General features: G+C 42.9%; 1 protein-coding gene across 1 annotated transcript in view; it reads right to left on the bottom strand.

The window, feature by feature from the left end:
- Positions 1–16,458, bottom strand: part of DNAH17 (dynein axonemal heavy chain 17) — a 15,539,113-nt gene that overhangs the window by 3,827,408 nt on the left and 11,695,247 nt on the right. Inside the window, exon 62 of the mRNA XM_086931082.1 lies at positions 1,315–1,522. Within this exon, the coding sequence (XP_086787208.1) occupies positions 1,315–1,522 (208 nt within the window). The remainder of the gene's footprint in view (positions 1–1,314; positions 1,523–16,458) is intronic.

Below are 16,458 nucleotides of genomic sequence, written 5' to 3'. Positions count from 1 at the left end.
ATGCTCTGCTTTGTTGATTTGCCTTCAAGCTTAGCGGGTATGGCTTAGCTCACGCTGTTCTTTTTTCCGCCAGGGAATGATGGTGCGAAACGAGATGCTTGAGACTTTGGCCTGACTCGCCACGAAGAAAGAGGAGGAGTTCGTTGGATGGACGCCTTATATTGGGATTTATGGACACTAAAAAAGGACTGCCTAATGTTGATCTCATGGGATTTGTAGTTATTAAACAATGTTATTACGATGTTTTTTCTGATATTCCTGTGTTGGGAATACTACAATTTTTTCAAGTTTTGATGCTTTTCTGGCTGCTGTGCGATGTTATGTTAATAAACAGCGAAGAGAGAAAAGCATAATCCTCGCCTCCGTGTCCTTAATAGAATTGAAACTTACCGTTACTACGCTAGGCAAATTTCGATTCTTGTCTAAGTCAGGAGGCGCAGAATTAAGATATGGAATCCCACTCCGCCTGATTAAATTAGTAGTTTTCATTTTTTCCGTGTGTGAGAAAACAACAATTGATATATATGGTCAATAAATTCTGCTGGAAAAAATGCATAAGACCTTGGTTTGCAATAAAAGTGAAGCCTTTTTCTCTTTTTTTCCTTGAAGTGCTCACCCCTGCCAGAAATGTCCTTACTACTCACTCTCGTATGGTTTTACAATGGGTAAAATTGGCCCCACGTCCTAATTCTCAGTTCCAATTTAACTCAATTGCAGGGTTGAACTCGTAATCAGGGTCTGACTGGTTTTAAAATGGGATTGCAATTTGCGGTCCGGCGTTTGCGCTAATTGGCTGTGTTGGAAATTGTCCCTTCAAATGGGGTCATATAGAGACCAGTCTAACGAATATTAATTAGTTAGGCTGGTCGCAATTTGACCTTATTGTGGTTGGCTGCAAATGCAGGTATGGAGGACTGCTATGGACCGCAGACCTCTGTCTTTGTATTTGCATCCCCAAACAGGATTTTTTAAAGCAGCTTATGTACAATAAAACATGTTTCCCATTTTCATAGACATTGGGGGGAGGAGAAAAAGACTGTTCTCCCCCCAACGCATTAAAATAATCCCCAAATGAGAATGGATTGCCACAGTAACTGCAGTTACAAACCAGTGATGCAGCCTTTCCCAAATTACAAATAGGAAGAGGCCAATCTTCTCTGTTACCTGTAACAGGAACTGTCAATCAGTCTTTCCATTCACGTTATGCTCAACATCCATCTGTGCTAATCAAAATATTTCAGATTTTTAATGATAACACAAAATTAGCAGTACTGTCAGTTTGGAAAGGTGTGCTATAAGTGTATATGAACTTACAGCAATTTTGTTCTTAATGACATTGAGCTTTTCTTGGGCAGCTTCCAGCTCTGCATTAGCTTCTGCTAAGGCCTGTCTCTTGGGTGCGACTTCCAGGTACACTTCATAAAACTTCACAATATTTATGCACCAGGAGCAAAGACCAGCAGCAGCGATGGACTTGGTGCGTATGAACTCAGGATCAAATTTCGGATCATTCTTATAGGGCCTGAGGATAGAAAATGGACAATGAAAATGACAAAGATAACCCAACACCCAGGTGTGGAAGAGTTAACCGTATAGACTGCATATATTTAAAGAAGGCACGGCACTAAAATTCAATTCACCTAAAAAAACATACTTTTCCACAAACTAGGCATACAGGGGTTCTGTCAACTGTCCACATCTGTTTTGGTGTAACTGTCAGTTGATTAGTGTACCTTACATATAACCGACAACCTCTGATTTCCTCATAGCAACTGAGTTTTTCTCAGCACTTCTGAGAACTATTAACATCAATACAATTTTTAACAGAATTCACAACAACCATAAACTAAACAATAGCAAAAGAAGCCATCGAAACATTGTTAAAACATCTCACAGGGGTGCTATAGGTAAAACACCATGGGCCTCATTTATGAGGCCTTGGGTAAGTTTTGCGCTTCTGATGCGTCACTTTTTGTGACGCATCAGCTGCATAAAACATGCCTCCTGTTTCTCTATTTACAAAGTGACGCATCTAAGCAGATGCGTCACTTTGTAAACCCCTGCGCTACATTATACCTGCGTCACGTATAATATATGCAGGGGGGGCTTTCTCCCGCAAAAATCCACGTAGAAGTGACGCAGTGAAATCTATGAGATTTCACTGCGTCACTTCTAGGACGCTGTTGCATCAAAATCTTACGCCTGCCTCACAGCAGGTGTAAGACTGACGCAGACCCTTTCACAAGGGGCTTGCCCCATGTGAAAGGACGCATTGCTGGAGTTGCGTCACTTTTGTGACACTCTCCAGCAATCCGTCACTTTTGGACCATACAGAAACGTCAGAAATACTGATGTATCTGTAACTCCTTGCAACATGATGCGTCATACAGTAAATATGATGCATCCGGTATGTCGCAAGGAGTGCACACTGAGAAGTGATGATTGTTCCTTTCGTTTGAGGGGCAACCTAGGCTGAGGGTTCCGTCGGTGTGCTGTTGATGGGTCGGAACTGTCCTTCTTTTATCTCTTATCTTTTGTAATGGTTGGTTTTGCAAGTTGGTTTACAAGCTGGATTGCTGATTGGGATTTTGTGGCTGTGGCTGTGGTGGCTGTGGTGGTAGGTGGTGGTGAGGGCGGGCGAATGGCAAAATCAATAGGTTGATAAGCACCTGCTGTCCCCCACTGGATTTGATTTGCACCTGCCCTTGCCCTTGGCGTTTGTATTGTTAGGTTGTTAGCTGGGCAGCTTTGATTATGAAGTGAGGTGCAGGCTTGATCCGTTTTAGTCCGTGCGGGGGAGGGGGGCAACAAGCGAAGCACACAGGGAGACCGCAGGCTGAAAAAACCTGGTAAGACAGCCTCCCTCGATCTACTCCCCGGGCTGTTACTTAGCTACCGCCTCTAACGGCGGCCGCGCTTGTGTCCTCCCCTCCTCCTCCGCCTCTTACCTCAACGCCGAGCCGAGCCGCCAAGACACCGCGGGGGCGAAGCTCCTGTGCACCTGTGCTCAATCCTTCAGCCGAGACTGCTGAGGCCTCGGAGCGAGGGAGCTGGGCCGCTTCACGCTTCACGGCTCCCCGGCTCGGCTCTGGTACAGGTGCTGCAGGTGAAGGGAAGGGAGCGGCAGAGTGCAGCGGGAAGCGGAAGGGAAGCGGCTTCTCTGCTACCGGCTGCCGTGCTCCTCCGCTGCCAACTCCTCTGACCGCTGCGCTCACCATGGCTCTCTGCTGCTCTCTGCTGGCCAAAGGAAAACCAGACTAATTAGGTAAGTATTAAAAGGTATACTTATGTTTTTATTTCTAGAACCAAGCACGACTTGGCACAGGTGAGTGGAACATGCATACAAATGCATCATTTTACTAAGAAAGGCATTTGTGAATGGAATTGGAATGGTTACAGGTTTGTATTTGCTTTTAAAATTGTTTAGAATACATAGAAATTACTTTTGATTATGTTTAGATTACGTCTCAGTTACTTTGATTATTTGGGGTCATATGTCGAGATCTCACACATTGGGCTTTACAAAATACAGGTAAGTACATCAGTTTTTGGTGTAAAGCACAGTTAATTTTCTTTTATACAAAGCCAGTTCAATAGAGAACATTGTAGGAACAAAAGTTAAAACATTGTTTTTTATGGGAGAAAAGGTTATCGGTTTGCAAGTAAGTAAACAACCTGCTGGAGAAGCTTTGTCGGTTAAAAACAAGGGTCAGTTAGGCGCTCAAATTACACCACCAGTGGCACTAGGGTGGCTAGGTGCAGAGCGCAGGGGCCCAACATTAGCCAATGGGGCAAGGGCGCCTTCGGTCAGGGATACTTACAAGCCGTCTACTCGGGTATGGAAGCAAAGCTCCTGGGGTTAGGATGAGCACTGCAGGGGCCAAAAATCAGCACAGGAGCTACACACCAGGGGCACAGAGGCGGCTGGATGCAAAGTGACATGGAGGTGTCGAGAGCCCTGTGGTTTACAATGGAGATCTCCAGTTTGAAGAAAAAGCTGAAGGCTCAGGCAAGGAGGTGTCCTGAAGGCGACCACCAGCAGGAGAGGTAAGTTGGGTTCTTGGGGGGATGCCTGGACACCATTGGTTAGGCCACCCAAGGCTGTGGGACATCGGGTGCAGCGGCGTTGGATCTCCTTACCAGTTCCGGTCGGGGGGACCCTTCAGGTTGAGGCTGCAGGTGTCGGTCTGAAGCTTGAGGTAGATCAGGGATTGCCAAATCCCAGGTCAAGATCGCTGGGGAGACCTCCTTGTGGTGTTGGGCCACTTGACCTCTCGCCATGGGCATTAAGTGCAGAGTGGTACAGAACTATTGAGCCGCCTGGATTTGGGTTCTGTGTTGGAGTTCTTTGTTGAGCAAATCTGATGCTCACGGGAGACAGTCTTTTTCAGATGAATCCAGGTTCTAGATGGCTGCTGGCTACTGGACACTCTGGGGTTTTGCTGTGAACAGGTCAGAATCGGGACATGTCAGTAGGGTTAGGGCCAAAGCAGTTGGTGTCCTTTTCTTCCATGGTCAGCACAGCTCTTTGGTCCTTATTTTTTCCTCAAATCTGAGAAGGCAAGGGTCAGGGTCACCCTACATACTAAATTCAGGGGGCGTTGCAGAGCTGTGCAGGTTGGGACAAATAGGTCCCTTCCTTGGGGTGCACCACCTACTATGCCCCCCCTGCAGTGGGAAGAGGGCATGAGTCTCTCTATAATTGGTTGTTTCCTTACATCTTCAAGATGGAGGGGACTGAGATGTGTGCTCCACCTTGCCTCCCCCACTTGAGGGGTGGAGTATGCAAAGGTGGGCACACCTCTCTTCCTCACTAGGTTTTCCAACCGATTCTTCAGGCCAAAGTGGGGGTCAAAACCAGTGGGAGCGAGTTGCTGGGGGCAGCAAAAGGCAGGGGCAGCTCACAAAGGCGGCAGGCCGTTGAAGCTTCCCCTTCGTTGAACCAGCTCATCCTGACACCTCTGCCCAGGAATAGCTTTGTTTCTGGACCCAGTGAGCGGAGGGTCTCCACCCACGGGTCCAGAAACCTGCTTGATGGTGGCAAATGGCTGGCAGCCATTCAGGTACCATACGAAGACTGGCCATTTTTATTTTTCAAGGGGCATCTTTAAGATGCCCTCTAAGTGTATTTTACATTAAATCCCACACTTGCATCGGTGTAAATTTAATGTGCTGAGAAGTTTGCGATCAGGTTTCAGTAAAGCCATTATGGAGCTGTGGAGTTTGTTGTAACCACCTCTCAGAACATATACTCTAATATGCTTACTGCACTTAAAATGTTTAAGAATGCTCATGCAACTCTACCTTACCTGTTGTCTAGTGCACCCTGCTAGAGGGATGATTTACCTCGGCCACAGGGAATGGATTGCAGGCATGGCACACAGATATGTGTGCCATGTCGACTCTTTACTTTTCTCTGCATCAAAACATGCAGCCTGCAATACCAGTGTGTGGGTGTTAAGGTGCAGGCCCCCTAAGTGTGGCACAATAAGTGGTGCAGTCCCTGGAGGCCTTCTCCAGTCACAGAGCCCTTGGTACCTGTTACTAAGGGCTTACCTGTGGTCAGAGAGGTACCAATTGTGAGTACAGAGGTACAGCTATAGGAAAAAACACTGGCCCTGGAAACCTGATTGGCAGGGACCAAGGGCGCATCAACTCAAAGTGTATCAAGTGTCAGGTAAAAAGTGGGGGGTAACCATGTAAAAACTGGCACTTTCCTACACATCTCGGTCCAGGGCATCTTAGGAGTAGTCCTGACAGAGAGGGGACACAAGTCTTCTGATTACTAGTTTTCACGCCAACCTTGCCACCAAAGGTGGGGCTTGGTCAAGGGGGCAGGCTTCTACACTGGCTGGAGAGGCCCTGGTTAGCATATCTTAAGCAGGAGGTTTTTGAGGCTTGCCTCCCTAAATGCTGTTCCTACTTGTGGGCATCCTCCCTCAAAGCAGCCTTTGCCCCTGACCCACAAGGGCTCCAACCACAGGGGGTCAGAAACATTGTCAGTGTGTGGCAGGCTGGGGCAAATCAGTCCGCTGGACATGAGGGAGTTGGTCATTTTTCAGGGGACATCTCCAAGATACCCTCTGAGTGCATTTTACAATACATCCAACACTGACATCAGTGTGGGTTTATTGTTGCTGGGAAGTTTGGTACCAAACGTCTTAGCTTTCAGTAAAGCCATCATAGAGGTGTGGAGTTTGTAATGACAAACTCCCAGCCCATGTACTCAATATGGTTCCACTGCACTTACAATTTCTGTGAATGGACACAAGCACTAGGGTAATATTGCTCATGCAGCTATGCCCTTACCTGTAGTATAGTGAACCCTGCCTTTGGGCTGTGAGTCCTGTTAGAGGAGTGACTTATCCATAGGCAGGGGTTTGTGGAAATGGCACACAGGGACGTGATCTATGTCGGCTTCTAAGGTTTGGCTGCACCAAGACACGCAGTCTGCAATGGCAGGATGTATGTATGAGGTGAGGGCTCTCTAAGGGTGACTCAATACATGTTGCAGCCCTTAGAGGCCCTCTCTGGTCATAAGGCCCTTGGCACTAGTGGTACCTTCTATAAGGGACTTATATGTGTGCCAGAGGTGGGCCAATTGTGGAAACAAAAATACAGTTTTGGGAAAGAACACAGGCCCTGGGAACCTGATTGGCAGGGACCCAGGGCACACTCAGTCAAAGTGCATCACATTGCAGGTTAAATATTTGAGGTTAACTATGCAAAAAGAGGCACTTTCTTACACCCACTCCCATCCCAAACACTCAATTCCAAGCCAAAATGAATCCGTCCCTCTCCAAGCTGCCCCACTCCAATCCAAAATGACCCTGCCCCACTCAATCCAAAATGAACCTACCCCACTCCAATCTAAAATAAACCTGCCCCGCTCAATCCAAAATTAACCTGCCCCACTCCAATCCAAAACAATCTGCCCAACTCCAATCTGTCCTGCTCCAATCCAAATTAATCTGCCCCATTCCAATCTGTCCCACTCCAATCCAAAGCAATGTGTCTCATTCCAATCTGCCACTCCAATCCAAAGCAATCTGGCCCTCTCCAATCTGCCCCGCTCAAATCCAAAGCAATCTGCCATTCTCCAATCTGCCTGTTCCAATTCAAAGCAATCTGCCATGCTCCAATCCAAAGCAATCTGCCCCGCTCAAATCCAAAGCAATATGCCCTTTCCAATCCAAAGCAATCTGCCCGCTCCAATACAATACAATCTGCTCCAATCCAATACAATCTGCCCCGCTCCAATCCCAATCTGCTCTGCTCCAATCCTAATCTGCCCGCTCCAATCCCAATCTTCCCGCACCAATCCCAATCTGCCCCACTCCAATCCGCCCCGCTCCAAGTCCAATCCGCCCGCTCCAAGTCCAATCCGCCCGCTTCAAGTCCAATCCGCCCGCTCCAAGTCCAATCCGCCCCACTCAAGTTCAGTGTAATCCACCCAACTCCAGTCCAATCCACCACACTCCAGTCTAGTCCAATCCTACCCATTCCAATTCACCCCACTCAAATCCATTCCAGGCCATTCCAATCCACCCCACTCCAATCCCCCACAATCCAACCCAGAACACTCCAATACAATACAATCCAACCCAATCCAAACCACCTAATCAAATGCATTCCACCCCATTCCAATTCAATAAACCCACCCACTTTAAACCATCCCACTATACTCCAGTCCACTCCAATTCATCCCATCAAATCCAGTTCATTCAAGTTCAGTCCACTCCAATCCAATCCACCTCACTAAAATCCACCCACTCCCAAAAATGTACCCCTCTCCAAATCAAAACACCCACCCCACTCCAATACACCTCCCTCCAATCCATGCCACCTCTTTCCAATCCTCCCCACCCAAAACCAATCCAATCCATCCAAATCCACACCACAATCCAATCCACCCCACCCCAGTTCAATCCGCCCCACCTTGATCCAATCCATCCAAGTCGATCCAATCCACACAACCTCAATCCAATCCACCTCATCCCAGTCCAATCCACTACGCCCCTCTCCAATTCACACTGCCCCACTACAATCCATCCAGTCCACCCTAATCCAGTCCACCCCAATCAATCTAACCCATACCACTCAATTCACCCTACTCCAATCCATTTTACCCCAACTCAATGTAAACCACCCCACTCCACCACACTCCAATCCACCACTCCTCAAACCAATTCACCCCACCCCAATCCATCCATCAAGCCCATCCCACTCCAATCCAAACCACTCCACTCCAACCCAACCCACTCCTCTCCAAATCACTCTACTGCAATCTGCCCCACACTTCATCAATCCAATCCACCCCACCCCAGTTCAGTCTACCTCACTCCAATCCATCTAACCCACTCACCCCACTCTAATCCACCTAACTCCAATCCAATCCACCCACCCCAAACCAATCCCCCACTCCAAACCAATCCACCCCAATCTACCTCTCTCTAGTCCACTGCACCCCACTCCAGTCGAATCCACCGCAATACAACCCTACTCGACTCCCACCCAATCCAATCCACCCTCCCCAATACAATCCACCCCACCCCACCCCAATACAATCCACCCTACTCCAGTCATATCACTCCAATTCATTACACCCACCCACCCCAATCGAATCCACCCTACTCCAATCCACCCCAACACACCCTAATCCAAGCTACATCACCCCACTTCAGTCCACCCCACTCATGTCAATCCACCCCATCAAATCCACCCACTTCCAATCCACCCCACTTCACTCCAATCCACCCCATTTCATTCCAATCCACTGCATTACCTCAGTACACCCCGCTCTACCCTATTTACCCCCAATCCACGACACTGTAAACTACAACACTCTCTGCCACTGAACTCTACTCCCCTCTACTGAACTCTATGACACTCTACTCCCCAAACTCCACTCTACGACACACTACTTCAACAAATCCACTCTACAATGCTCTACCCCTCACTCCACTCTTCAACACTCTAAGCCACTTACTTTTAGCCACGCTGAACACCAGCCACAATGGTGTACATTATGGCAAGATACATTGCCAAAGTCAATAGCTTTTGTATAGGCAAGACCTATTGGCTTTGCCAATGCTTATTATTTTAAATCATTGTGAGAGGACTGCAGCAGTGGAAAGTCCATTGTTTACCCAGTATGAGCTTAAAATTATTAATAAAAGTACAAAAGTGTGTTCTCTGCCAGCGGTTTAATGGTTTAATTCTGCAGTAATTTAGGTATGTTCAGAATTAGAAAAATATGGGTTTTTGATGCTAGTAAAAACGATGTCCCTAAAGAACAAGGTACTTACCTTCAGTAAGGCTTTTTCTGGTAGATACAGTATCTGCTTGTGGATTCTTCACCTTGTGAATATCCCCTTGCGTCAGCAACATTCGGAAATTCTTTTTGTAGCTTTGCGCCGACGTGGGCGACGTCACAGAGGCACGACACCGTGCGCGACTCCGCTGATGTCGCCGACTCCATAATAGGCCCACGCCGGCGTCATGACGTCAGTTCCGCCCTTTTTTCCGTGCCTTCGAGGTACACGGACGGACCAACATCAGTAGATATATACACTGTTTTATTCACTATTGTTACCCACAGCTTGTCTGTGCAGGGCTGTCCTCTGTTATATCAATTTTTGTGATCCAAGTGATTGCTTCTGGTTTTTCTGTGCTCATTTTCCAAATATATCACTTAATACATTCTTCGTCCTTGTCTTCTTTAGTGCCCATTATGGCCCAACTTAAAACTTTTGGGTTTACAGACGAGGAGTTTGCCCTCTTGGTTGGTACTTCCAGTTCTTTTGGTAGTACATCGAATGATACCCTCCGTAACCAAGATGATCTTAAACAGCTGATAGATCTTAAGAAAAAATTGAGAAGGATGGAGGCACATGGTGAGTTTATGCTTGCGTATCTTAGATTAGGTATAATACCGATTGGCCTTCGCGTACATAATGTTCCGGGCCTCTTTGTGCATCATCGTGCCTTCCTTGAAAAATGGAGCATGATTGCGAGCAGGTGCTCGCGGGATCTGATGACCCTAATAGTAGAAACTGCAAAGGAACTAGCAGTAGAGATTAAAACAGAGGTAGAAGCCCTTGAAGACAAAATAAAAAAAGCTGGTAATGTAGAAGAGTCTCTCAAAAAAATAGAGGAAGCGAATAGAGAGTCAGAGTCTTTTGCAAGTTACTTAGATAAACGTAAGAACAATAAATTAATGAAAGATAAAAGATTTTATTCTATTGAGAATACATATCCCTATCTTAAACGTGACTTTTATAAACAGAATCACTACCCTGACGAAAATAAAAATCAACAACAGAGAGTTAATACTTTCTCTGGGACTTCAGAGTCAGAAGGTGATGGGAATGAAGGATATTATGAGTCAGAAAATAATTATAACTCTTCTCAGTCCAAAATGAATCAGACCCAACCTTTTTTAGGGAACCGCGGGATGAACCTCGGGCGACCAAGAGTGCGCTTTCAGGGGCAGACCAGGGGGGGCTACAAGCCTCAACATCATTACCAACAACAGGAGGAACCCCAGTTCGTCAGGGAAACCCGAAACCGCCAATATTGGAAAGCAGGGATGTGATTCCAATTTTTAATCTTTCAAAATCACAACTCGATGAACATAGTACTAATTTACTTGTCAAAGGTCTCTCTTTTGTCCCACATTCAGGTGCCAATATTTTTGAGTTACATAGTGATGTTATTTCTTTTTTTCGCAAAATACTTCTTAAAAAATATTTTGCATGTGACAATGCTGAAACAGGGCAATATGTTACGAATAACTTATCTCTACCTTCAACTTTTAGCCTATCTCTAGACCAGTTAGGGCCTGAAGTGGCAGCCTTTGAATTATTGGTCCTGAAAAAATTAGAACAAGCAACTAGATTTGTCCCTAAACCACTTTATAATCTTAACAAATGAGAACATGATGCCCTTAAATCCTTGGCCTCTAATAGATTGATTACCATCAAAAGTAGTGACAAAGGTGGTGGTATCGTACTAATAGATTCCTATAAATATGAAGAAAAGATGCTCACTATGTTAGATGATCCTTCTTTCTATGTTAAAATCAGATCGAATCCTATAAAAAATATTGCCAAAGAGATTAGGCACCTTACAATTACGGCAAAAGAAAAAGGAGAAATTACAGATAAAGAATATGAGTTTCTCAATTCTAACTCTGGTAAAACGGCTTGCATCTACGGTCTTCCTAAGATGCATAAAGACATAGTGAACCCCCCATATAGGCCTATTGTCTCAACCATTGGTACTGTAACAGAACCTCTTCTAAGTATGTGGATTTCCATCTCTGCCCTTTTATCCCCAATATAGCATCATATGTTAAGGATACTGGTTCCATGATCAATAAAGTAGAAAATATTGATTTTAACCCCAATAAAGATCTCTTGGTAACCATGGATGTGGAATCTTTATACAGCAATATCCCTCTAGTTGGGGCATTAGAAACAGTCGAATGGTTTTTCGATCTCCATGGCATCCCTTGTCCGAAGACTTTTGTTCTTGCTTGTCTCAAAACAGTCCTTACCGAGAATATTTTTGAATTCGGTCAGCACCTATATCGCCAAATCAAGGGCGTTAGTATGGGTGCTTCAGTGGCACCTTCAGTTGCTAACATCTATATGTCCTATTTTGAGAAGAAATTCATCTATAATAACATCGCCCCCTTTTTTTTGAGTCTGTCTCCCATTGGTCCAGATATATTGATGATATTTTTTTTTTGTCTGGACCGATGGGAGGGAGACTCAAAAAAAAGGGGGCGATGTTGTTATAGATGAATGGGAGGGAGACTCTAACTGAATTCTTAGCCTGGATTAATGCTGCTGATACAAATCTAAAAGTTACCACTCATGTCAGTGCTGACAGACTAGAGTTTTTGGACATAATGATTTTTCATGATGAAGGTAAACTGAAGATGGATCTTTTTGTCAAAACTACAGCAAGAAATACACTACTCCACTTCCAGAGCTTCCATCCCAGGAACCAAAAACAGAGTATCCCCTTCTCTCCGTTTTTGAGAGTAAGGAGAAACTGTACGGACCTTAAGGATTATGACAAACAGTCTATCCACATGCGAAAAAAGTTTATGGAGAGAGGATATCCTCACCGTTTAGTGAGAGACTCTTATAAAAGGGCGTGTTTCTTTGATAGAGACCACCTTTTAAGATCTAAATCTAAAGAGCCAACCCAACAACTAGTATGTGTCACTAGGCACTCTACTCTTGATGCCAAAGTCAAACAGGTGATTAACTCTTCTTGGCATATACTAAACAGTAATTGTACAAGAGAACAAAAATTAGAGAAACCCTTGTTTGCTCACAGAAGGAACAGAAACATTAAAGATCAAGTTGTGCATTCAAGATTCACGGGACATGTAAATCAAGTTGATTGGATACAGAAATCAATACTCACTAAACAAACTATTAAAGGAACTTTCAAATGTTCTAGTTGCAAATCCTGCTCCAACATTTTAGAAGGGGAGATCTTTGCCCACAATGGATATACTGTATCGGCCACAAGTAAGTGGAACTGTAAAACTGCAAATGTAATTTATTTTATCCAATGTCCGTGTCTGTTAGGATATGTGGGAGAAACGTCACGTTCCATTCAAGTGCTTTTAACAGAACATCGTTCTGCCATTAGGACGAAGAACTTACTTTCGCCTATGGTAAAGCACTTTTTGGACTGTAATCATGGCCCAGATGAATTTCAATGGCACATTTTAGAGAAGATTAATACTCCAGATCAAAAAGGTGGTGAAAAAATCCGAAAAAAACGTGAAGTTTTTTGGATTTTTAGCCTGGACACATTTAGAAATGGACTAAACAATGAGATACCATGGGAGAATGCAATTGTATAAATCCTTTTAGGTCCAGATTTCTACTGTATCCCTCAATATTACTCTCTCGGATTCTGTTTTAGATGGATACTTCCTCAATGAGATCTATATAATTATTGGACAACGATAGAGTGAGTAGGTACTGGTTTCAGTGGTCCCTGGTTGCTCTATTGAATCTAATATTGTCAGACTTGAATCTGATATTCTGATTGATCTTGTCATTTAATCTATACTATATAATTATGACTAATCTAAGTTATATCTTCTTCATGGACTTATTATCTGTTATATATTTTTTGTTATAAGTCAATCATTAGGAACTTTTTCTTGTCGTTTATTGATTGACATAATTGATCGATAGTATTCGAGTAGATAATATTGTTAATGAAATTTAAATTTTACAATTACCAAATTTCATAATCTTTGTGATACTATATAAGTATCATCTATTGATATTGCTGTTTATTAATACTCTTAACAGGGATATTGACCTGTGGATAATATGGAGATGTGGACACGGATATGTGTCTCTGAGGAATGCACTGCCCGAAATCCATTAATATATCGTGTTTTGATGTCGTTAACACCGACTCTGAGGATCGATAATGAATATTTTCTGACATTGATGGATCCCTTTATTTTTATCCTTCCATGCTAGTGGCGATAATCTTTAGTTAGATCTATGTAAGGGTTACACAATATATCTCACCTACTGCGTTTAAATTTCTGTACATCGACGAATGATCTGTATAGACTTGTAAGAGTTACACGATATACTCCAACTATCGTGTTTTCGTCTTCTGCCCACTAATGAATGATATGTGTAAACACTTAGGAATTGCACTTTGCATTCCATTTACCGTGTTTTGTTTCTTACCTGCCGTTGAATGTTATGTATAATCACATGGTTGGTTTGTAGCGAATCAGCGATACCGAGAAGAGATATTTAAACGCGGTTTCCCCTCAGCTGCATTTGATTCAACCTCGCGTTCTTATCCGCCAGACCTCGAGGGTTCCTGCCGTCTATTCCAGCCTCCACGTTTGTGCTGTTAGGTTCATCAGCCTAAGGTATTTAGATGTCGCTATGTTTGTTTGTTTTTCGATGAACGGAAGAGATTGAGCACCAAACTTGTTTGATATATTTCATTATTCTTCCTTATTTGTCTTTACTCTCCCTTTTTAAGTTCTGATATATGTATATCGGCTTAGCGGGGGTAGAGGTTAGAAACGGTAAAGCCTTCCCGTTTTCTATATTTGACTCGCCCACTCAGCCACAGCTATTAAATAACGTTTCCGATTTATAAATTAATCAGCTTCGTATCATGAAGTGGGTACGTTGCTCATAGGCTGTTCACTAAACTTATCTTTATAAACTTATCTTTATCGATTTAATATCTTTAACTTCTGTTACGATTAATAATTTACTGGATTTATAAACTATCTGATCTTTATACATATAAAGCTGTTGTTAAATAATAAATAATTTATTTATTTTTTCACCTTCTTCTTTTCTCCATTTTAGCATCATAATCTTTATCCAATACTTCAACGTGGAGGTTAAAGGCAGTCATTTTTTAGAACAGGTAGTTGACACTAGTACTATTTACCTATTTTTTGGCTTCATTAACTTCTAGTTAATTGGATTTACATGCCTGTTATTCCATTCCTCATAGATTGTGTCATCGTTTACTACTATAGTGTGAATACTGCTCCCGCAACTCTGCGTTTTATTTGGATTAATAACTTATACAGTCCATAAGTCGTGTATACCTCGTCATTTATAAAAGGAATCTCATTATCCTTAAGGTTTGTGTCATAAGATCGATTTTAAACAAAAAAGAGAGGCTGTTTGCAACTTAGAAAGAGGTTCTGATTTTTTCTCTTTCCTTCCCTCCTTTTTTGTTATTTATTTTAGGTCTGTCTGTCCTCGACAAATATAAATGAACAAATTTGGCTTTTCTACATGATACTATCATTGGATTGTTACATATCTGGTAATTATTATAAACTAGGTTCCTTATCGTTATTATACTATAGTAAGTCGTTAAATTAGAAACTAGACTACAACCAAATTATAAATCAGTTTCCTTTTTGTTAGTATTTTAAAGAAAGTATTTAAATTAGAAATTAGACTATTTAGTAATTTTTTAATCAGCAATTCTTACTTTTTAGATTATTAGACATAAACACTATTGGCCAATATGTTTAAGTGTAGTATAGTTCTAATTGGCTAAACGATGAAATTTATATTCTATAATACAACCTTTTTATCCATCAACAGAATTGGAATTTTGATTCTTTATATCCACAAGGAATCACCTGCAGTGTCTTTTATCTCATCATACAAGTTCTTATATCAATTTTAAGAAAGTAAGTGACGTCATATGTATCCATATGCATCCCGAGAAGATGCTGTCATCCTGTGTCCCTTTAGACACTTAATAGTGGTAATTATTACCCTGTTGAGGTAGCCATTATGACTTCTTTTATAAAGGAATGTCTTGACTGAACGGTATGTTAAATGAGCACAGAAAATATCTCCTTGCTCATGTTCTTCCATGAGCTAGACTTGTCGAACTATAAAGCCTTAGTTTAATTTGTTACAATTAGAGTCTGTTAAATGATTTTTTTAAGATGTATTGTAAATTGCCAAATCAATTTTTGTTTTTGAATGTGATTATATGTTGTTTATTATGTTGGTGACTTTGTGGCTATTTCTGAAGAAGGTGCTGGTCGCCGAAACGCGCGTCGAGAATATATGTTATTTTGCCACTTATTTTATATTGTTTTTTGCATTCATTTATTGTTTTGTTTTTTTGGTAAACCTTTATTGTTACTTAAGTCAGTTACAGTCATGAGTATATAAACCATCACGGTTGGCCATCAAGACAGAAGCGGTCAAATCAAATCAAGTAAGCCATAGCAATACAGGAGTCCGCTCCTCAAATACTCTGTTGTAACACAGGAGAACGTTCCTACCATAATGGTAACAGGATTAAAGAAGGTTCCTTTTTTACTTTTAAATGAAGGAAAGAACAGGATCTGATGCAGTATAATTAAAGGGATATTCGTTAGGCAGGATATTCACAGTCAGGATTACTGTAGGCAAGATATTAGCGCTGGAGTACATAATCAGGATAATCAATAAGCAATGCATTTCTCCCACCGAGACAGTTCCAGACCGCAGTAAGCAAAGCATTAGAAAAAATTCCACCCTCATTATCTGAAATAGGAAAAACATGCGGAGAGGTAACTCCACGCAGATCCCGGGAAAAGGAGAAGAAAAGAGGAAAGTGAAGACGAGCCAAGAATAACAAAAATAAAAGAAGGCCATAGAAACAAAAAAGAAAAGAAGAAAAACAATAACACCCCTCCCCCATCCCCCCACCCTGCACCCCTGCATATGGCTACGGCCTACCCCCCTAGCAGCGTGCCTGTCGCCCAGTGTCTGAAACCCGAAATATAGAAGAGAGAGAAAGAGAAAGGAGAAAGAGACAATAATCTACACTAAAGTAGAAGAAAAAAGGGGGGAAAGGAAAGAGGTTAACTAGAGCCCCACGATAGGAGAAAGAAGGAATATGGAGGGT

The sequence above is a fragment of the Lissotriton vulgaris genome, chromosome 7 (assembly GCF_964263255.1).
Source record: "Lissotriton vulgaris chromosome 7, aLisVul1.2, whole genome shotgun sequence".
Lineage (NCBI taxonomy): Eukaryota > Metazoa > Chordata > Amphibia > Caudata > Salamandridae > Lissotriton > Lissotriton vulgaris.
Note: the sequence above shows the minus strand (reverse complement) of the source record. Positions and strands in the feature narration are given on the sequence as shown.